Genomic DNA, 23,780 nt, shown 5'->3' with positions numbered 1-23,780 from the left:
AGAACTCCCACTCTCAGACGAACTGGTAGAGTCCTTAAAGAAATAACTGCATCAAAAATTTTGCTGCCATCCACGGCAGTTAAAGAAATGGACGAAGGAAGTCTCTCGGTGGGTAGGGACCACCGTTTAACATAGGCTTCGGTAATAAAGTTCCCAGCTGCTCCGGAATCAAGGAGGGCAACGACGTTCCGATAACGTTGAGCAACTTGAAGCGAGACTGGGAGATTACAATCTTGAGGAGATGGAGAGGAGATCATTACTCCTAGCCGGCCCTCTCCTTGGCGAGCTAGGATTTGGAGTTTCCCGGACGTTTGGGACAGGCATTAATGGTGTGAGACGGAGCTGCACAATAGAGACAGAGAAACTCGGAGAGACGTCTTCGGCGCTCAGCAGGAGTTAAACGGGAACGGCCAAGTTGCATGGGCTCATCTTTAGATGGTGACAGTTGACGAGGAGGAGGAGCAGAAGATTTTGGAGCAGATGATCTTCCACGCTCAGTTGCTCTCTCTCTGAAACGTAAATCAACTTTCGTGCAGAGTGAGATTAGCTCATCTAACTTAGAAGGTAAGTCTCTGGTAGCTAACTCATCTTTAATACGCTCAGATAAGCCATGCCAGAATGCAGCATACAGGGCCTCGTCGTTCCATGCCAGTTCGGATGCCAGGATCTGGAACTGTATCAGATATTGTCCTACAGTACGTGACCCCTGGCGTAAACGGAGAATCTCGGATGAAGCTGAGGTTACCCGGCCTGGCTCGTCGAAGATGCGCCTGAATGTTGACACGAAGGCAGTGTAGGAAGATAGCAGGGTGTCGGACCTCTCCCATAACGGTGATGCCCAATCAAGGGCTGAGCCACTGAGAAGAGAAATAATGTAGGCAATTTTTGTACGGTCACTGGGAAAATTGCCAGGTTGTAGCTCAAACTGAATCTCACACTGGTTGAGAAATCCCCTGCAGAATCTTGGAGATCCGTCAAATTTTGCTGGCGTTGGAAGATGAAGACGTGGAGCAGAAATGGGTAAGGTGGGTGGGGTTATAGCTGGAGTCACTGTGGTTGACGCACCAGACGCGCCTGATCCACGGAGAGTTGTCTGAATCCCATCCAGCCGAGTAGAGAGATCCTGGAGACAGCGGATGATGTGGCCCTGTGCAGCCTCCTGATGTTCTAGTCGGGCTGCCAGTTCTTGCATCGGCCTGGCCGCTTGATCCTGGTCTCCGGCTGGATTCATTAGGTCAGTGCTTACTGTCACAACTGAGGGCCTGAGCTGACGGGAGGCAGCCTCAGTTGTAGGGGCTGAGATGTACCGGAACCTGGGAGGTTGTATCAGACCCCTGGACATGTAAGTAACATGAATAATAACTGCCCGAAGGCGTGACCACGACAACTTGGATAAAAGTCAATGATGTTTATTATGACAACTCCGCAACACAGCAGCAGTAAAAGAAAACGTAAAAGTCAGCAAAGAATAAATACAGTTCCTGGGTACTACAGGATGGCAGGAGCCACAGGGCACTGGTAGTGTGAGATAGTTCTTATGATCTTCTAGATGGAAAGTCCTTACCAGGCCCGACTGTAGCAATGGAGATAACCCAGGATGGGCCAGCTGGTGTTCCAGGAAAAGCTGGGTTGCTGAAGATAAAACAGCTGCTGTGGATACTGGCTGGAACCAGACTGTTGTTAGCACGGAGTGGATACTGGCTGGAACCAGTTAAATAATAAATGAACTTGGGAGCGATGAAATATGAACTGAAATGTAGAACTTGAGAGCGGAGAAATAATAATACCGGTGGAGAGTGGTAAAGTGTAGAAAGGACACCGGCCCTTTAAGGGAAGCTGTACTCTGCTGGAAGCTGAGCTGGAAGCAGGTAATGTTGTAGCTGGAAACAGATGAATCCACAATGGATTGGAGAGTCAGGCTACACCGCAGGTGGAATGCTGGTGCGGGTCTCTATGGTGGAAGTCTTGAGACAGGAGCTGGAACCTGGAAGACAATCACAGGAGAGAGACAAACAGGAACTAGGTTTGACAACCAAAGCACTGACGCCTTCCTTGCTCAGGCACAGTGTATTTATACCTGCAGCAAGGAAGGGATTGGCTAGGCAATTATGCAGATTATCAATACTGAGAACAGATTGGTGGAAATGATCAGCTGACAGAATCCAAGATGGCTGCGCCCATGCAGACACTTGGAGGGAAGTTTGGTTTGTAATCCATGTGGTAATGAAAACAGTAATGGCGGCGCCGGCCACCGGAGACAGGAGGCGCCAGGCTGACAGATGCACATCCAACCACGCGGACACAGCGGAGGCCGCGGCTGACGTAATCGCCACTCAGACACTCTGCATGCAGAAGTTCAGGGACGGCGGCGGAGGCCGCGGGAGACGCCATGCCAGGTGTAATATGGCGTTTACTGTGACAGCGTCCCAGAGTGACAGGAGAGGATACAGGAATGTACACATCAGGATAACAGATGGGATCCGGTCCTGGAGCGCTGAGCCAGCCTTAGGAGGCATCTGATGGGTAAGAAATGGCGTCCAGATACCCGGATCGTGACAAAGCAAAAAATATATATATCTCTATGTATGAGAAATAATAAATAAGTAAAGATTATATAAGTGTCTATAGATATGCAGATATGAATAGAACTATAGATCACACACAAAAAGCCCCATAGAGGGGAAAAAACTGTTTCAGTTCAACATGCATTTTCATATATATTAGAGGGAAGGCAATAATACTGATACAGGTGTATTCTCTGTTAAGTACAAAATACATTTTTTAAGTATATCTGTAATAATCAAGATTAAAAATAATAATACAAATACAAAAAAAAAAAATTAAATGAATAATAAATATACACATATGTCTATATGCGCATGCATGAAGTTATATACACACACATACACATATATACCTGTATGCACACATACATGATAATATGTATCAATTATATGGAAAATAATAATAATTAATAATTATTATGATAGTTAATAAATAAAAAATAAAAATAAGAATATGTAAATATATGAAAATAAATTAAACATAAAACACATATTTATAATAATAATAATAATAATAATAATAATAATAATCATAATCATAATACATTTATCTAAATGTCTGAAAAAGAAAAAGGGAAATGGTCCGTGCCAGACTGTACAACTCATATATTGCCCAAAAAGGAGCGAACAAAACATTATTTAGCAAATATTGCTGTGATATGGTTTTTAAATAAGTTTGTTTATGATTATTTTTTGTTTTTAGAATTGCTTTGTTGTACTAAAACAACAATATATATAACCTGTGTTTAACTATTTAAACACAGGTGATTGCAATAGAGATGAGCGGGTTCGGTTTCTCTGAATCCGAACCCGCCCGAACTTCATGGTTTTTTTCACGGGTCCGAGCAGACTCGGATCCTCCCGCCTTGCTCGGTTAACCCGAGCGCGCCCGAACGTCATCATGACGCTGTCGGATTCTCGCGAGACTCGGATTCTATATAAGGAGCCGCGCGTCGCCGCCATTTTCACACGTGCATTGAGATTGATAGGGAGAGGACGTGGCTGGCGTCCTCTCCATTTAGATTATAAGAGAGAGAGATTTACTGGAGCTTAGGACTAGGAGGAGTACTGTAGAAGTGTAGAGAGTGCAGAGAGTTTACTAGTGAGTGACCACCAGACAGTGCAGTTTATTTAATATATCCGTTCTCTGCCTGAAAAAAGCGATACACACAGTGACTCAGTCACATACCATATCTGTGTGCACTGCTCAGGCTCAGCCCAGTGTGCTGCATCATCTATATATATTATATATCTGTCTGACTGCTCAGCTCACACAGCTTATAATTGTGGGGGAGACTGGGGAGCACTGCAGTGCCAGTTATAGGTTATAGCAGGAGCCAGGAGTACATAATATTATATAGTGAGTGACCACCAGACAGTGCAGTTTATTTAATATATCCGTTCTCTGCCTGAAAAAAGCGATACACACAGTGACTCAGTCACATACCATATCTGTGTGCACTGCTCAGGCTCAGCCCAGTGTGCTGCATCATCTATATATATTATATATCTGTCTGACTGCTCAGCTCACACAGCTTATAATTGTGGGGGAGACTGGGGAGCACTGCAGTGCCAGTTATAGGTTATAGCAGGAGCCAGGAGTACATAATATTATATTAAAATTAAACAGTGCACACTTTTGCTGCAGGAGTGCCACTGCCAGTGTGACTGACCAGTGACCTGACCACACTGACCACCAGTATAGTTAGTAGTATACTTATATTGTGATTGCCTGAAAAAGTTAAACACTCGTCGTGTGACTTCACTTGTGTGTTGTTGTTTTTTTTATTCTATAAAAATAAAACTCATTCTGCTGACAGACAGTGTCCAGCAGGTCCGTCATTATATAATATATAATATATACCTGTCCGGCTGCAGTAGTGATATATATATATTTTTTATATCATTTATCATCCAGTCGCAGCAGACACAGTACGGTAGTTCACGGCTGTGGCTACCTCTGTGTCTGCACTCGGCAGGCAGTCCGTCCATAATTGTATACCACCTAACCGTGGTTTTTTTTTCTTTCTTCTTTATACATACATACTACTACGACATCTCTTTATCAACCAGTCTATATTAGCAGCAGACACAGTACAGTACGGTAGTTCACGGCTGTGGCTACCTCTGTGTCTGCACTCGGCAGGCAGTCCGTCCATAATTGTATACCACCTAACCGTGGTTTTTTTTCTTTCTTCTTTATACAAACATAGTTACATAGACATCTCTTTATCAACCAGTCTATATTAGCAGCAGACACAGTACAGTACGGTAGTTCACGGCTGTGGCTACCTCTGTGTCTGCACTCGGCAGGCAGTCCGTCCATAATTGTATACCACCTAACCGTGGTTTTTTTTTCTTTCTTCTTTATACATACATAGTTACATAGACATCTCTTTATCAACCAGTCTATATTAGCAGCAGACACAGTACAGTACGGTAGTTCACGGCTGTGGCTACCTCTGTGTCTGCACTCGGCAGGCAGTCCGTCCATAATTGTATACCACCTAACCGTGGGTTTTTTTTCTTTCTTCTTTATACATACATAGTTACATAGACATCTCTTTATCAACCAGTCTATATTAGCAGCAGACACAGTACAGTACGGTAGTTCACGGCTGTGGCTACCTCTGTGTCTGCACTCGGCAGGCAGTCCGTCCATAATTGTATACCACCTAACCGTGGTTTTTTTTTCTTTCTTCTTTATACATACATAGTTACATAGACATCTCTTTATCAACCAGTCTATATTAGCAGCAGACACAGTACAGTACGGTAGTTCACGGCTGTGGCTACCTCTGTGTCTGCACTCGGCAGGCAGTCCGTCCATAATTGTATACCACCTAACCGTGGTTTTTTTTTCTTTCTTCTTTATACATACATACTACTACGACATCTCTTTATCAACCAGTCTATATTAGCAGCAGACACAGTACAGTACGGTAGTTCACGGCTGTGGCTACCTCTGTGTCTGCACTCGGCAGGCAGTCCATAATTGTATACTAGTATCCATCTCCATTGTTTACCTGAGGTGCCTTTTAGTTGTGCCTATTAAAATATGGAGAACAAAAATGTTGAGGTTCCAAAATTAGGGAAAGATCAAGATCCACTTCCACCTCGTGCTGAAGCTGCTGCCACTAGTCATGGCCGAGACGATGAAATGCCAGCAACGTCGTCTGCCAAGGCCGATGCCCAATGTCATAGTACAGAGCATGTCAAATCCAAAACACCAAATATCAGTAAAAAAAGGACTCCAAAACCTAAAATAAAATTGTCGGAGGAGAAGCGTAAACTTGCCAATATGCCATTTACCACACGGAGTGGCAAGGAACGGCTGAGGCCCTGGCCTATGTTCATGGCTAGTGGTTCAGCTTCACATGAGGATGGAAGCACTCAGCCTCTCGCTAGAAAACTGAAAAGACTCAAGCTGGCAAAAGCACCGCAAAGAACTGTGCGTTCTTCGAAATCCCAAATCCACAAGGAGAGTCCAATTGTGTCGGTTGCGATGCCTGACCTTCCCAACACTGGACGTGAAGAGCATGCGCCTTCCACCATTTGCACGCCCCCTGCAAGTGCTGGAAGGAGCACCCGCAGTCCAGTTCCTGATAGTCAGATTGAAGATGAAGATGTTGAAGTACACCAGGATGAGGAGGATATGGGTGTTGCTGGCGCTGGGGAGGAAATTGACCAGGAGGATTCTGATGGTGAGGTGGTTTGTTTAAGTCAGGCACCCGGGGAGACACCTGTTGTCCGTGGGAGGAATATGGCCGTTGACATGCCTGGTGAAAATACCAAAAAAATCAGCTCTTCAGTGTGGAGGTATTTCAACAGAAAAGCGGACAACAGGTGTCAAGCCGTGTGTTGCCTTTGTCAAGCTGTAATAAGTAGGGGTAAGGACGTTAACCACCTCGGAACATCCTCCCTTATACGTCACCTGCAGCGCATTCATAATAAGTCAGTGACAAGTTCAAAAACTTTGGGCGACAGCGGAAGCAGTCCACTGACCAGTAAATCCCTTCCTCTTGTAACCAAGCTCACGCAAACCACCCCACCAACTCCCTCAGTGTCAATTTCCTCCTTCCCCAGGAATGCCAATAGTCCTGCAGGCCATGTCACTGGCAATTCTGACGAGTCCTCTCCTGCCTGGGATTCCTCCGATGCATCCTTGCGTGTAACGCCTACTGCTGCTGGCGCTGCTATTGTTGCTGCTGGGAGTCGATGGTCATCCCAGAGGGGAAGTCGTAAGCCCACTTGTACTACTTCCAGTAAGCAATTGACTGTCCAACAGTCCTTTGCGAGGAAGATGAAATATCACAGCAGTCATCCTGCTGCAAAGCGGATAACTGAGGCCTTGACAACTATGTTGGTGTTAGACGTGCGTCCGGTATCCGCCGTTAGTTCACAGGGAACTAGACAATTTATTGAGGCAGTGTGCCCCCGTTACCAAATACCATCTAGGTTCCACTTCTCTAGGCAGGCGATACCGAGAATGTACACGGACGTCAGAAAAAGACTCACCAGTGTCCTAAAAAATGCAGTTGTACCCAATGTCCACTTAACCACGGACATGTGGACAAGTGGAGCAGGGCAGGCTCAGGACTATATGACTGTGACAGCCCACTGGGTAGATGTATGGACTCCCGCCGCAAGAACAGCAGCGGCGGCACCAGTAGCAGCATCTCGCAAACGCCAACTCTTTCCTAGGCAGGCTACGCTTTGTATCACCGCTTTCCAGAATACGCACACAGCTGAAAACCTCTTACGGCAACTGAGGAAGATCATCGCGGAATGGCTTACCCCAATTGGACTCTCCTGTGGATTTGTGGCATCGGACAACGCCAGCAATATTGTGTGTGCATTAAATATGGGCAAATTCCAGCACGTCCCATGTTTTGCACATACCTTGAATTTGGTGGTGCAGAATTTTTTAAAAAACGACAGGGGCGTGCAAGAGATGCTGTCGGTGGCCAGAAGAATTGCGGGACACTTTCGGCGTACAGGCACCACGTACAGAAGACTGGAGCACCACCAAAAACTACTGAACCTGCCCTGCCATCATCTGAAGCAAGAAGTGGTAACGAGGTGGAATTCAACCCTCTATATGCTTCAGAGGTTGGAGGAGCAGCAAAAGGCCATTCAAGCCTATACAATTGAGCACGATATAGTAGGTGGAATGCACCTGTCTCAAGCGCAGTGGAGAATGATTTCAACGTTGTGCAAGGTTCTGATGCCCTTTGAACTTGCCACACGTGAAGTCAGTTCAGACACTGCCAGCCTGAGTCAGGTCATTCCCCTCATCAGGCTTTTGCAGAAGAAGCTGGAGACATTGAAGGAGGAGCTAACACGGAGCGATTCCGCTAGGCATGTGGGACTTGTGGATGGAGCCCTTAATTCGCTTAACAAGGATTCACGGGTGGTCAATCTGTTGAAATCAGAGCACTACATTTTGGCCACCGTGCTCGATCCTAGATTTAAAGCCTACCTTGGATCTCTCTTTCCGGCAGACACAAGTCTGCTGGGGTTGAAAGACCTGCTGGTGACAAAATTGTCAAGTCAAGCGGAACGCGACCTGTCAACATCTCCTCCTTCACATTCTCCCGCAACTGGGGGTGCGAGGAAAAGGCTCAGAATTCCGAGCCCACCCGCTGGCGGTGATGCAGGGCAGTCTGGAGCGACTGCTGATGCTGACATCTGGTCCGGACTGAAGGACCTGACAACGATTACGGACATGTCGTCTACTGTCACTGCATATGATTCTCTCAACATTGATAGAATGGTGGAGGATTATATGAGTGACCGCATCCAAGTAGGCACGTCACACAGTCCGTACTTATACTGGCAGGAAAAAGAGGCAATTTGGAGGCCCTTGCACAAACTGGCTTTATTCTACCTAAGTTGCCCTCCCACAAGTGTGTACTCCGAAAGAGTGTTTAGTGCCGCCGCTCACCTTGTCAGCAATCGGCGTACGAGGTTACATCCAGAAAATGTGGAGAAGATGATGTTCATTAAAATGAATTATAATCAATTCCTCCGCGGAGACATTGACCAGCAGCAATTGCCTCCACAAAGTACACAGGGAGCTGAGATGGTGGATTCCAGTGGGGACGAATTGATAATCTGTGAGGAGGGGGATGTACACGGTGATATATCGGAGGGTGATGATGAGGTGGACATCTTGCCTCTGTAGAGCCAGTTTGTGCAAGGAGAGATTAATTGCTTCTTTTTTGGGGGGGGTCCAAACCAACCCGTCATATCAGTCACAGTCGTGTGGCAGACCCTGTCACTGAAATGATGGGTTGGTTAAAGTGTGCATGTCCTGTTTTGTTTATACAACATAAGGGTGGGTGGGAGGGCCCAAGGACAATTCCATCTTGCACCTCTTTTTTCTTTTCTTTTTCTTTGCATCATGTGCTGATTGGGGAGGGTTTTTTGGAAGGGACATCCTGCGTGACACTGCAGTGCCACTCCTAAATGGGCCCGGTGTTTGTGTCGGCCACTAGGGTCGCTAATCTTACTCACACAGTCAGCTACCTCATTGCGCCTCTTTTTTTCTTTGCGTCATGTGCTGTTTGGGGAGGGTTTTTTGGAAGGGACATCCTGCGTGACACTGCAGTGCCACTCCTAGATGGGCCCGGTGTTTGTGTCGGCCACTAGGGTCGCTAATCTTACTCACACAGCTACCTCATTGCGCCTCTTTTTTTCTTTGCGTCATGTGCTGTTTGGGGAGGGTTTTTTGGAAGGGCCATCCTGCGTGACACTGCAGTGCCACTCCTAGATGGGCCCGGTGTTTGTGTCGGCCACTAGGGTCGCTAATCTTACTCACACAGCTACCTCATTGCGCCTCTTTTTTTCTTTGCGTCATGTGCTGTTTGGGGAGGGTTTTTTGGAAGGGACATCCTGCGTGACACTGCAGTGCCACTCCTAGATGGGCCCGGTGTTTGTGTCGGCCACTAGGGTCGCTTATCTTACTCACACAGCGACCTCGGTGCAAATTTTAGGACTAAAAATAATATTGTGAGGTGTGAGGTATTCAGAATAGACTGAAAATGAGTGTAAATTATGGTTTTTGAGGTTAATAATACTTTGGGATCAAAATGACCCCCAAATTCTATGATTTAAGCTGTTTTTTAGTGTTTTTTGAAAAAAACACCCGAATCCAAAACACACCCGAATCCGACAAAAAAAATTCGGTGAGGTTTTGCCAAAACGCGTTCGAACCCAAAACACGGCCGCGGAACCGAACCCAAAACCAAAACACAAAACCCGAAAAATTTCAGGCGCTCATCTCTAGATTGCAATCATAAATTAAGAGGGAAGTCCAGGTAGAGAGGCATGAATTGTGTATATTAATTTTACACCAATGGTGTACATTAGATTTAAAGTAATAGTTTAATAATGCCTGGGTACTGTTTATAGCTCCACCTATTTTGAGAGACAACTATTTTATAAAGTTTTCTTGTAGTGGAACAAAGACAACTTAAACAACCTTAAAATGCACATAGAAAAATATAATCTATAATTTATCTTGTCACATTCAAGAATAGCAGCAGCCTCTTTAATACTTCCACACTGGGACAGGACTCTCTGTGTGTGTCTACCTCTAGAGTCAAATGCTCTCATTAGATAACAGGTTACACAGGACAGCCAGGCTGGGAGGAGGAATAGCCGCTATCCAGGGTCACTTACAGCTCTCCTCCAATCCTATCTCTTTTTTGGTGGGGAAACTCAGTTGCTAGGTCATGAAACCTGATACTCCTGTTTCTTTACCAGTTTACCTGTACAGTATACTGTCCTGCTCGCATTCCGGCTGTCTGGTTCTACTGCTGCCCAAGAGGGGGAGCTAGTCAGGGACGTGCGGTGGGGTGAGGCAGGTGAAGCAGAGCCTTTCCTGTCATAATAACAATTGTGCCAGAGTTTTGACTGTATAAAGTATATGAAAAATACAAAGAATATTTTAGAAATATCTTTTTTGCATTATTCTAATAATTTTTATATCCAAAACTCTTGAGTAAAACGTCTATGGCAGGTGAGGCAGTGCCTCACCTGGCTAACTTTTCTGCACATCTCTGATCAAAACTCACCAAATTTCCAGGAGTTTATACTGCTGTACCTGTGTATAATGCCCAGATGTACGCTTTGACTCATATATTGCATGTAGATCTGGCTCTGGTGCTAGCCAGTGCCTCCTGAGCTATTTAGCTCACCGCACGTCCCTGGAGCTAGTGTGCTCTGGTCGGGGGTAGAGGCCCTGACAGAGGGGGACCTGGGATACAGTACCCCCAGCGACCCCCCACCCCCCCAATCTGGCTATGATCAGGTCCATTTTCAGGGCATGTATCTGCTGTCAGCTGCAATCATGTAGGTACAAAAACATGGCTACTGTGTTGCTACTGCTGTGTCCAGTCTGCATATCCATAGGTATACCTTAGAAGTTGATGTTCCTCGTTATTGCATCTAGTATGTGCATACAGTTGTGAATGAGTTTACGATGGTTCCGGTGTGCGTCTGTCTTCTTTTCTAAGCAGCAGCTTCACTTGCATTGATTAGCAATTCCACAGCCTAAAAATTCATAGGTGTGTAGGCAAGTGCGTACAAACATAAATTAGGCCCTATGTTCTAAGAGCTAGTTCCAGATATTAAACATTAGTGGTCTTTCAATTGCTGTTGAGTAAAACACAAGTAGTCCTAAATTAAGCCCAAATGTATTCTAAAGTTTTCATTCTGATAATATATATAAAGTGTATATGTATATATATATATATATATATATATATATATATATATATATATATATATAAAGAATGTAAGGACAGAATAGGAGTGGCGTGGGTTAAAACCCATGGGGGTAATTCTGAGTTAATCGCAGCAGGAAATTTGTTAGCAGTTGGGCAAAACCATGTGCACTGCAGGGGAGGCAGATATAACATGTGCAGAGAGAGATAGATTTGGGTGTGGTGAGTTCAATCTGCAATCTAAATTGCAGTGTAAAAATAAAGCAGCCAGTATTTACCCTGCACAGAAACAAAATAACCCACCCAAATCTAACTCTCTCTGCGCATGTTATATCTGCCCCCCCTGCAGTGCACATGGTTTTGTCCAACTGCTAAAAAATTTCCTGCTGCGATCAACTTGGAATTACCCCCATAGGCTGTTGTAAAGACATCAGGTGTTGTGTTTGTCCTATAGGGGTAGAGGGTGGAGGTTTAATGTTATTTTGTGTCTGTTGAGAGGGCTGGGTCCGCCTCTTTGGCCTCGGATGGGGCTCCGTGTTTTACAAAGTCTGCAGATGTCAGATGGATAGGAGTGAGCGACATGTTATGGAAGGATTTGAAGGCCAAACTTCTAGAGCAAGTGAGGCTATATGGTTTGCCTAATATTTTGGCTATCCATTTAGGTGGTAATGATTTGGGAAAAAGAACAGCTTTGGATCTGCGGTTTGACATGGTTAAGGATATGGAGGAAATTATGCGGGCTTGGCCGTCTTGTAAAACTGTGTGGTCTTGTAATATCCCCCAGTCATGTTGGTAAGAAGTGATTGATTGTAGGGCAATTGATGAGGCCCGCAAGTAAGTTAATTCGGCAATATCTAAATTCATTTTGGCCGGTGTAGGTGCTGTGGTTAGTCATCCTAGAATTACATTTCTGGATTTTTACCTGTTTAGGGCTAATGGGGTGCATTTGGCTAGAGAGGGCTTGTGAATTTTCATTGAGGATCTGTTTTCGGTAGTGTGTGACTTGGTTTAGGGGAATGGTAGCGGAGCGTGGTTTCTGTAAGCAGAACCTCTCTTTTGGCTGGAAAGAATGGCAAGTTACCTGCAGAATATGTGTGTGCTATATAAATAACAGGTAAAAAATGAATTATATGTTGATGCACGTACAGGGCAATCCTCAGCCGATAGGAGGTTTAGAAGAAAGTAAGGACACAGTAGGAGTGGAGTGGATTAAACCTCATAGGCTGAGGGTGGTCCTGTAAGGACATCAGGTGCTGTGTTTGTCCTATAGGTGTAGAGGGTGGAGGTTTAATGGTATTTTGTGTCTGTTGAGGAGGCTGGGTCAGCCTGTTTTGTTTTAGTCTTCCCACCCTCCCTCCCTATTTGACGTATGTGGATGTGGGTAGTTTTTTGTTAGCTATTTTGGGGCAGGAAAGATCGGCAAGTTACCGGTTTTTGATTTGGAAATTGGTTGGAGTTAGTTTGTTGGTTTTAGGTGCACTCACCTTCATTGACATATAAGTCTGCTGGACCACCTTACCGGGGGCAGCCTCATCACCCATACGGGTGGGTAGTCAAGGTAGACAGTTGAGTGGATACCTTTTGTGTTCTTAGGCGGTTCTTAGGGTTTTAAAGAAAGGGCTAGCAAGAATTTTATAGAAAAGGGTGGGTATTTTGGGCTTGGGCTGTTTTATAGCCATTCTTTCTATGCCACCATACTTTTGATTAATTAATTATCTTATACGGTCATTAAATTACATTGTCATTTAAATAAATAGCTGACATTTTTCTGCTAAACCCATGTCTCTGTGTCTTCATTTTCATTATTTAAGGACAGTATTATATTAGATTATATTTTTATGCACGCACGCCATTAGGAGGTTCAATATATAATATAATATATTATATATATATATATATATATACAGTACCAGTCAAAAGTTTGGACACACTTTCTCATTCAATTGAATGAGAAAGTGTGTCCAAACTTTTGACTGGTACTGTATATATATATATATATATATATATATATATATATATAAAATTAAGATTATTTACTGGGGGTTTATGTTTGTTTTGTTTAAATGTCATTGTGTGAATAAACACAAAGTGCTCTGACTTCAGTCTGTGCTGAAGTGGCAGTGTGGTGAGAGCCGTAGTACTTGTCTTTCAAGAAGTGGAAGTGTTACATGTTCAGGGCTGTGATGGGAGATGTAACATACAGTATACCCATATCAGTGCATCAGTCAGCATGAACACCAGTGTGACCTGCACTAATTACTTCACTGGGGTCTTTTCATTTTTCACAGCTTGGAGATAAAATGGTCTCGCATTGAATTGCTCCAGGCTATGTATGTGGTGTGTGAGACCGAAGCAGTGGTGTCTTTGAGGATGACACGAAGAGGATACCCTGTAGACTCTGCTTTCATTTCTATAAAGGTAACACCCCAATCTCTTCATTTTACTTTCTGGAAATACATACTGATGCTGAATATAGTTTCATTGCTTGGAGGATCCAAGTCTGTGGTATTTAACACTGTAACTGAACAATTAAAATCATAGGAGATACGTAAGTAAGGCACATGCAAATATCTATATTCAAATGTGTGCAGTGCACCTTTCACTGTAGGAGGTCTAAAAGTACAAGGGCAATTCAAAACATTCAGGAGTTACCAAGGGGTCTATTTACTAAGCCTTCGATGGAGATAAAGTACAAGTCGATCAGCTCCTAACTGCCATGGCACAAGCTGTGTTTGAAAAATGACAGGAGCTGATTGGCTGCAAAGCATTCCCGATATTGGTCCCTTGGGCTACCACTACCTGTAGATTGCGGTAGCCCATTGTAGTCTATGGGCTACAGATCGCACATGTGGCTGGGCAGAGAGTTTTTTTTAATTATTTTTGCCAATTATTTTTTGGCAATGAATGGGTTAATTAACACTTTCTCCCCAAAACTCCAAAATGAATGTAAGAAAGATAGATGAGGGGGCAAGGGGGGCTCGACTTTTAGGAAACAGACGGTCACATCCTCACCTCAGTATTGTCAGTGGGAATTTCCCACTGTTGTGTGGGCCACTGTCTGATTCTGCGGAACTCCGTCAGCGGTCAGCCATAGAACACTTCAAGTTCTGTGTGTAGGTTGGCGGGACGCGGGTGGAAGGACAGGACAGCGCAGGATGGGCAGGCATGAGGGAGCGCGGTGTGACGTCAGCACGTCACACCGCGGCCAGGAGCACAGCGCAGGGCAGGCAGGAGGGAGTGCGGTGTGACGTTAGCACATACCAGGAATATAGCTTCCTGGTTATATAAGACTCTGATTACTGATTTGAATTCTGGTTCCATTCTGTCAGTACTATACTGCTTTGAGTTCTAGGGGTTGCCTTGTTTCTGGAGTTGGTCTGGCATGACTGGTCTTTATTGATCATTAGGTGAGAGGGCTCCTCGTGATCTGGTGGCTCCTGTTTCCATTTCAGTTTACTTGCATATCACCAGTCTGCGGTTCCTATGTGTCAACGTGTGCTAAATCTTCTGTAAGACCTATGAGTCAAAGTCATACTTGCCTACGCTCCCTCATTCTGCAAGAGACTCCCTGAAATAGAAGCAATCTCCCTGACTCCCTGAATAGACCAGTAATCTCCCCGATTGCACCTTAACCCCACTATGCAGCTGTTACATTCTTGGGAGGGAAAAATAAATCACAGATACATACATTCAAATGGGAACATCAGTGATATTTCCCTGCATTGGTTATAAGACACAATGATCCCTATGGCTACATGCATTTTAAATAAAGTTTCTCATGGCCACTTACAGTATTAGGAACCTCTTGTAAAACACAATACGCGAACAAATTCTGCAAAATATTTTATTCAACAAGTAGACTAACTTTGGGGCTCATTTACATTTGGATGTAAGTCATGTTTATGACACGCCTCTCTTATGTAGCGGTACGCGCCCGCACTGATAGGTGTTACTTTCACATCTCCCTGAAATGCTTTTTCAAAAGTAGGCAAGTACATCAAGCCTTCCCGTTTTCTGTACGTCTCTGCTTATATGCAGTGCCCCGAGATGAATCTAAATAATTCCAGAACCGTGACGCTGGCATGTTTTGCACTTACTGTATATTAGTGTACTTTAAATTTTGAGCTCACACCTGCCGAATGTGTCAAGTATGAAAAATAATGCTTAGATAAGCCATAAATCTTTTACAGCAAAGAGCTGTAGACTGATGAAATAAAAATTTAAATTTTTGGTCACACCCACATACATTTGGAGAGGCATTTCAAGAAAAGACCACTTTGCAAACTATTATGGTTTCATCTGACTCTACTGTGTTTTGGGCTGTGAGTGTGTGGCATCCAGTGGCAGAGGAAATATTGGCCCAAATGTATTAAGCCTTAAAAAGTGATAGAGTGGAGATGCATAAAGGGGGTCATTCCGAGTTGTTCGCTCGCAAGCTGCTTTTAGCAGCTTTGCACACGCTAAGCCGCCGCCTACTGGGAGTGAATCTTAGATTATCAAAATTGCGAACGAAAGATTAGCAGAATTGCGAATAGACACTTCTTAGCAGTTTCTGAGTAGCTCCAGACTTACTCGGCATCTGCGATCAGTTCAGTGCTTGTCGTTCCTGGTTTGACGTCACAAACACACCCAGCGTTCGCCCAGACACTCCTCCGTTTCTCCAGCCACTCCCGCGTTTTTCCCAGAAACGGTAGCGTTTTTTCGCACACACCCATAAAACGGCCTGTTTCCGCCCAGAAACACCCACTTCCTGTCAATCACACTCCGATCACCAGAACGAAGAAAAAACCTCGTAATGCCGTGAGTAAAATACCTAACTGCATAGCAAATTTACTTGGCGCAGTCGCACTGCGGACATTGCGCATGCGCATTAGTGACTAATCGCTCCGTTGCGAGAAAAAAATAACGAGCGAACATCTCGGAATGACCCCCAAAGAGTGATAAAGTACCAGCCAATCCGCTAATAACTGCCATGTCGCAGGCTGTGTTTGAAAACTGACAGTAGGAGCTGGTCATTTAACACTCTTTATCTGTGTCCACTTTATCACTTTTTAAGTCTGAATACATTTGCCCATTGTCTGATCTGGCACATCATATAATCCTGCCTAAAAGCTGATATGCCAGAGTCAGAAGACAGATAGAACTGAAAATAGATATTCTAGCCAGACAACAATCCAAAACAAACTTAACAAAATAAACAATAACTAACTTAAAGTAAGAAAAGATTTGAATACTACTGAATCTCTGTGGGGAGATCTCAAACATAGAGATGATGCAAGAGGACAAGTATATTCCTTAGCTACAAGTGTTCAGAGATCAGTGGAAACAAATGCCTAAAGCAAGCTTATAAAGATTCCAGCTGCCTACTAGATTCAGCTTCCTGCAAGAAACATTTGGGAGCTGTGACGTCAGCCAAATGAAATGTTACAAAGCACTGACTGACAGGTGCCCAAACTTCTGTACATAACACTTCTACTGTTTTGTTATTTTTAAATTGTATTAAAAAAAAATCAACAGTGATTGTGCATTGAAATGTGCAGAAATGTGCAGTTTAAATTTGTAACCTACAGTACATAGACCATGTAAACTTCACTTATACAACTTTCACGTCAAAATGCCGGGTCGCACATGGGAATTGGCAGGTTCTTCCTGGGTGTGACTCGGCATTGGACCCTTTCAGACTGGCTTCTCGACCCAGCAATATGCAGGGTCAGGTTGCCATAGGAGCGAGGACAGAGGCGGCATCGGTGGCGGGTGCGGAGGCGGCGCTGGGAGATGAGATAATCTCCACGTCGCCTCTGTCTGTACTGTAAACGGGTCCTGGGTCGCATCAACCCGGCAACCCATTCACACTGCACGTAACCCGGTAATAAATTGGGAATAACCATGCTTTATTCTCGGGTTGAAATACCAGGCCAGGCAACCCGGGAATTCAGAAGTGACCCCTTTCACACCGCACAGCGACCCGTGTCGCCCCGGCAATATACTGGGTCGATGCCGGATTATTTGCATACAATTACATGTGTTATATAAATAATTTCTTCATATTTAATTATTTATTATTTTATTCTCCTTTGAAGGTAAATGGAATAAGTGCTGTGGATGGGAAAGATTATTCTGCAAGTCCTTCAAGACTCATTCAGTTTGACCCAGGTAAAATGATTAAAACTACTGACTCACCTCTGAAAGCTGCATTGGACCATACCACTATTAATGCGAGTTGATGAGGTGCTTTGTAAGCAAATCTAGACCAAAAAAGTAATTGTCTTCAGATTAGCAAAACTGTTCAGTGAAAAATACTGTAAGACTTATTCCACATTTGGCCATGATATTTTGCACGTTTTGCAGACAAAATCTGACCTTACTTTTTTCCCGGCTGTATCCCAATTGCACCACATAGCAGAATGCTATGACCATCTCTATCATTGTATGAAGTATTTTGTATCCTCATTTTGTTGCATTTCCCCATTATGGATCACAGCTCCATGTATCATATATCCCGCCAACTGTAGCTTATGTAACGCACCCAAGATGCTGCCTCAGCAGGTGCTGTCGTAGGGATTCATTTGTGAGGACCTTATTTTTTGGTAAAGAACAAAAGTCCTGGTGGGGAGTTTGACTGGGGCGGTACACCTGTCAAACCGTAATGCAGGTGTCCTAAGGCGAGCTCAGGGAGGACAGAAACCTCCCGTGGAGCAGAAGGGCAGTGCTGCACACTGAAGATATTACAAAAAAAGAGTCACCAAACTCATATAGATAAACAATATGCAGGAAAAGTACTTTTCCTGCACCGTGTTTCTTGCATTTCTTATTTTGCATTCATCTACAGTAACTGTTGTAGTGCACCTATGATATGGATTCTTTCCTGCAAATGTAAAGCACTTTTAGTCCTTTTTGAGGAAAGCATATTATTATTATTATTATTATTATTATTATTATTATTATTATTATTATATAAATCTACAAATACAATAAAGAATGGCAGCAGAAAGATGAACTCCAAGATTGTTTGGCATTTTCCAGTTTGGAACTCAATTTGCCCTTTTTTGCTAGAGCCCAAATGACAGTAATGAATAAGGGTAGAGTCCATAATGTTGAGTCCATAAATTAATCCAGTTATGAGCGTACTTGCCTATTTTCCTAGAATGTTTGGGAGACTCACATAATTAGATAACCCTTCTAGGTCTCACCAAATTACCCAGTGAAGTGAGCAGAGTGATAACACCATTCGCTGTGAAAAGTGTCGTCATGGCTTTGTCCCCATCATATAAGGCAGGACCAGGATGATGTGATACATTGTGCCACACCCCTGCATCTCCCATCTGAACATTGGCATAACTATCTCCAGGCACAAGCTGTCAGTGGGGCACCAAGAGCCTAGGAGCAAGGGGCTGCTTAGCAAGGACAGATCTCTTACTACACATTTCATAAGTGGTTTGCTGCAGTCACTGCTGATTGTTGTCCTTGCTCACAAGCCCCCTTGATGGCCCCTATGGCAGGTCCTTGAGCTGAAGGGTCCTGGAATGTGTGAAAGCAGCAGCAGAAGAGTCAGACACATCACAGTTGTATACAGTGAGCTAAAGCGTCTGCTGCTGTGTATAATGAAAGAAAGGTGAGCAGTAGTTGTTTCAAGGTAGTGCATTCATTGTTAAAATAAAACTTTTAGGGCTCTGTTATCATTTGCGGGCAGCACCTTGCAGAAAAAAAGGAATCTTTATTCTCAGAGTCACCATATATACCATTGGTGAGTCGCTGGGGATAACAATACTTCCTTGTTGCCCCCTGTGCTACTGTGCATGTGCCGATGGAGGAAGGGGGGCACCATCGTCTTGTCCCCCGGCACCTGATCCTTAGCGACCTTAACGACCCTGCACATGAACCTACCCTAATTAAAAATAGGATAGTATAGTATATGTCCACTTTGAAGTGAAACATAATATATTTTACATAGCATCGCTTATTATAAACCATAAGTCAGTGGTTCCCAAAACTGGGTGCCTAGGCACCATGGGGTGCAGCGAGGCTCTTGCAGGGGTGCCCTGGGTTGGTGGTCCAGTATCAGATCAAATTATGTATGGTCAAAGTGCTAGCTAAAACCAGTGATAGTGGCTTCCAATCATAAAACATGTGGACAATCAGAAGCACATCTGTACACCACCACATAACTGAACCTAAGTATGACAGGTAGGCACAATTTACATAACTATTTTTTTTTTATCTCCAAATTTGAAATAAAAATCTTTTAGCCTAGGGGTGCCATGCAAAAAATGCTTATACTCTAGGGCACTGTGATTCAAGAAAGTTTGGGAACCACGGTCATAAATGTATAATCTATAATATGTATGAAAAAAGCCTTTGGGGCACACAGGGGGATTCTTAAGTAATATTTCTATATAGCTATCCCAGCATTGTGGCTTCAAAACATTTTATACATTTTCTTTTTTTTTACAATATGTATTTTATTGAGGTTTTGAATATACAACATTGAATATCAGAAGTAAACATGTCATCCAGCCTGGTGCAAAGATAAGCAATACAACAAACATCGTCTAAGTTTACGGTATCGGGGGCTAGGGTGAAACCTCACTTTTTCCATTTTCTAGTATATAGAAATAAAGTTGTAGACGATACAGTTACCAGAATTGTAAAAAAAAAGTCATTCTACAAAAATACTGTTCGTCAATCGCATGCAAAGGCTGAAATATATACAGTAGAAACAAAACAACATACTAATACGTTCTCCCCAGTGGAGAACGAAAAACTAAAACCTACCGAACCAAAAGAAAAAGAAAAACGCAGAAAAAACATAAAAATAATAATCGTACCTGCTGGAGCATAGGGACCGCCGACCCATCCATGGAGACATCATCAGAGCAAGGAGAGGTATGTAGACAGCGGAGACGTAGAGAGAAAATATGGAAGGGAAGAGGCGAAGAAGAAAAGGGGGAGCTGCAGCCTGGGATGTAGTAATCAGGGAAGGGAGGTAGATGAGGGAGATGGAGGGGGAGGATCGTGTAGTCGCGAGAGTGAGATGGGAGGATCATCAGTCAGGAGTTGACGGCTGTACCACGCGGTATGTTGAAAGCTCTGCCTAATAGCCAATTTTGTCAGAGTGGGCAGTTGGTTAATAAAATGGCCCCAACATCGGAATAAGGTAGGGGTCAGAGTCTCCTTATTCAGGGTCGTTTCCAGCCTGTCCATTGTGAACAGGAAGAGTAGTCTAGAGGTAGCTAGTGATAGCGTAGGAGGGGTGTCAGAAATCCACTGCTGAAGTATGGCCTTCCTGCCTACCGCCGATAGAATTGCTATCAGTTTTGTGTCTTGAGAGGGGAGGTCGGGCTGGTTTTGAGTGTGGCCAAAGAGAGCCCAAGAGGCAGTACATTGAAAGGGCAGACCCAACTCGGAGGTGCTATATGATTGTAGCTCTGCCCAAAACCTTTGGATAAGGGGACAATGCCAGAAGCAGTGCATAAGGTCGGCTACTGGCGCAGAGCATTTTAAGCATTTCACCGAGTCAGACAAACCCATCAAGTGACTCCTCTTTGGAGAGATATAGGCTCTGTGTAGAATTTTATAGGACATTTCTTGGTACAGGCTAGCCGGGATGAGTTTGAGGGAAGTTGTAAAGCAGTCCATCACGGTGTCCGGGGGCATAGAGGGAATTTGGGAGGACCATGTCAGCACTTGGGTTAGGTCCATGGTGGGAATGTGTTCTGTGCGAATGTGGGCATAGAGAGATGAGATGGAGCATGTCCCAGAGCGCAGGAGCGTATCAAGGCTGTTAACAAAGTCGGATACATGGAGATGAGAAAGGACTGAGTGTATATAATGAGAAACCTGAAAAAAATAGAATCCATGGCTCGGATCTATGTCATATTTAATCTGTGCTTCCGCAAAAGTGAGTGGTTTTTTACTAGAGTTAAGAAGGTCACCGACTCGTGTGATCCCTGCAGCGTGCCATGTAACAAAGGGATAGGAGGCCTGGCCCTGCTGAAAACACGGGTTCCCAACTAGGGGGAGAAATATGGAGTGGGTGTACTGTAACTTTAGGGATTTCCAATATAGTCTCCATGCCAACGCAGTGGAGGTAAGGAGTACATTGTCCAGAGAGAGAGAGATGACAAATCAGATTTAGACGTGTAGAACAGAGCTAAGAGAGAGGGGGGTGCAGAGTTGGGAGTCGATCAGTGAATCAGTGAAAATCTAAGTACCATTGAGCCAGTCCATGGCGAAGCGTAGGAGGCAGGCCCTGTTATATTGCTCTATGTCCGGCAGGTTCTGCCCTCCATTCTGTACCGTCTGAGACAGTTTAAAAAAAACTAATTCGGGGTCTCTTATTGGACCAAATAAACTTAGAAATAGATGAGTTAAGGAGGGAGAGGTCAGATTTAGATAGCACGATAGGCACCATCTGAAGGACATATAGCAATTTGGGGAAGCTGGCCATCTTCACTAGGCTACAGCGACCTAAAAGGTTGAGAGGTAGATTCTGCCATAGTGCTAATTCTGTCTGGATCTTGGTTATAATAGGGTGAACATTGTCAAGGTATAAACGAGCGGGGTCAGAGGGAAGGTGGACCCCAAGATACGTGATGTGAGTGGTGGCCTACCGAAACGGGAAGGGGGTATCCCACCCTGTAGTAATATAGCGTGCTGCAGTGCTGTAATGGACTGTTTCGGATTGGCGGTAAAAAGAAGAATGTCATCCGCAAACGCTATTAATTTAATCTCTCTATTGCCAATCCTAACACCGCGAAAATCAGAGAGGTTGAGGATGTAACGTATAAAGGGTTCTAAGGCCAGGTTGAAAAGGAGGGGGGAGAGGGGACAACCTTGTCTGGTTCCTCTTTCAAGGATAAAGGAGGGTGATGGAGTGTTGTTGACTATCACCTGCGCAGTGGGGCAGCATAGATGGATTCAACTAGGCCACAAAATTTATCTCCAAACTGTTGATAAGACAAAACCCTAGTAAGATGGGGCCAGGCAATCTTATCAAAGGCCTTTTCCGCATCGAGGTTAATGAGGATATTATTGGTGAGATTGTGGGTATGCGAGTAGGTGATAGCCGCCAGGGCGGTCCTGATACCCTGCACAGATTATCTATGTTTGATGAATCCCAACTGCGCAGGCGATATGAGGCGAGAAAGACAGAGCTGCAATCTATTGGCCATTAATTTCGTAAGAATTTTTAAATCCTGATTAAGGAGAGAGATCGGCCTGTAAGAGCCGGGTAGGGAGGAATCCTTTCCAGGCTTCGCAATGACTATAATCGTTGCCTCATTGAATCTAATCGGTGTTTGTTTGGAGGTAAGAATGTGATTAAAGAGAGACGTAAGAGTGGGTGCCAGTTCATCCCTAAGCATTTTATAGAACTATGCGCCAAAGCCATCAGGACCGGGGCTTTTGTTGTTCGGTAAGGTCTTAATGACATCAACAACCTCCTCAGCCATAATCTGGCTTTCCAAAGAGTCTCTCTCATCCTGAGTCAATACAGGGAGATCGGCCTCCTTTAAAAAGGAGAAGTTAGCCGCCGGGTCATCAGGACCTTTGGAGTACAGAGATCGATAAAAGTCTCTAAATTCATTGCAGATAACTGCAGGATCTGTGCTCAGCGAGTCTGAGCTTTTAATTGCATTTACCCAAGGAGTTAGAGCCTTTAATTAGGTTGGCCAATAATTTGCCCGATTTGTTGCCCCATCTATGGAATTTATTGCGTTGATAATCATAAGATAGTTGGGCTCTTTCCGTGAGAAATGTATCGTAAACAAGTTTGGCCGAGAGATAAGCCTCTTTGTGGGCGGGGGTATCGTGTTGAGTGTAACTCCTGTATGCTGAGGTGAGGGTTGTACTCAAGGACTGTAGTTGAGACGAAAACTTTTTCCGTTTAGAATGAGTGTATGACATGATGTGACCTCGTAGAACAGCTTTGGCTGCTCCCCAGAAAATCAGCGAGTCTGGACTCTGGTCATCGTTGTCTAATGTGTAGTTGTGCCAAGATTGCTTCATATGGAGAAGGAAATCAGTGGAGTGACGCAGGTAGGCTGGAAAATGCCATCGGGGCAGACTATGGGAGGGTACATTTAGTCGGATGTGGAGGGAGATAGGGGCATGATCTGATATGATAATATTGTCAATAGAGGTGTGAGTGACTCTGGGGAGAAGGTGAGTGGCAGTGAAGATGTAGTCAATACGGGAGTGAGAGGAGTGGGGATGAGATTAAAAAGAGTAGTCCTTTTGAGTGGGGTGAAGGATCCGCCAGGGGTCCAAGAGATCCAATTGGGAGCAGAAAGAGGGTAGGAGTTGTGCAAGAGTCGTGGTGGTGGTAGTACTTACCCTGGATCTGTCCATGGATGGGTCGACGACTAAGTTGAAGTCCCCGCCAATGATTAAGTTCTGGCAGCCCCAGGTAAGGAGGGTTGTTAAAAGACCTGCAAAAAAGGAGTTGGGTGAAATATTAGGTGCATATATGTTGAGGAGGGTGTAG

The 23,780-nt window shown here is 44.3% G+C and overlaps 1 protein-coding gene across 1 annotated transcript in view; it reads left to right on the top strand.

The window, feature by feature from the left end:
- FREM1 (FRAS1 related extracellular matrix 1) overlaps positions 1-23,780 on the top strand; it is a 326,722-nt gene that overhangs the window by 207,444 nt on the left and 95,498 nt on the right. Inside the window, exons 27-28 of the mRNA XM_063914068.1 lie at positions 13,585-13,714; positions 17,377-17,449. Coding sequence (XP_063770138.1) covers positions 13,585-13,714; positions 17,377-17,449 — 203 coding nt within the window. The remainder of the gene's footprint in view (positions 1-13,584; positions 13,715-17,376; positions 17,450-23,780) is intronic.

The sequence above is a fragment of the Pseudophryne corroboree genome, chromosome 1 (assembly GCF_028390025.1).
Source record: "Pseudophryne corroboree isolate aPseCor3 chromosome 1, aPseCor3.hap2, whole genome shotgun sequence".
NCBI lineage: Eukaryota > Metazoa > Chordata > Amphibia > Anura > Myobatrachidae > Pseudophryne > Pseudophryne corroboree.
The sequence above is the reverse complement of the archived record's forward strand: the minus strand, read 5'-3'. Positions and strand labels throughout refer to the sequence as shown.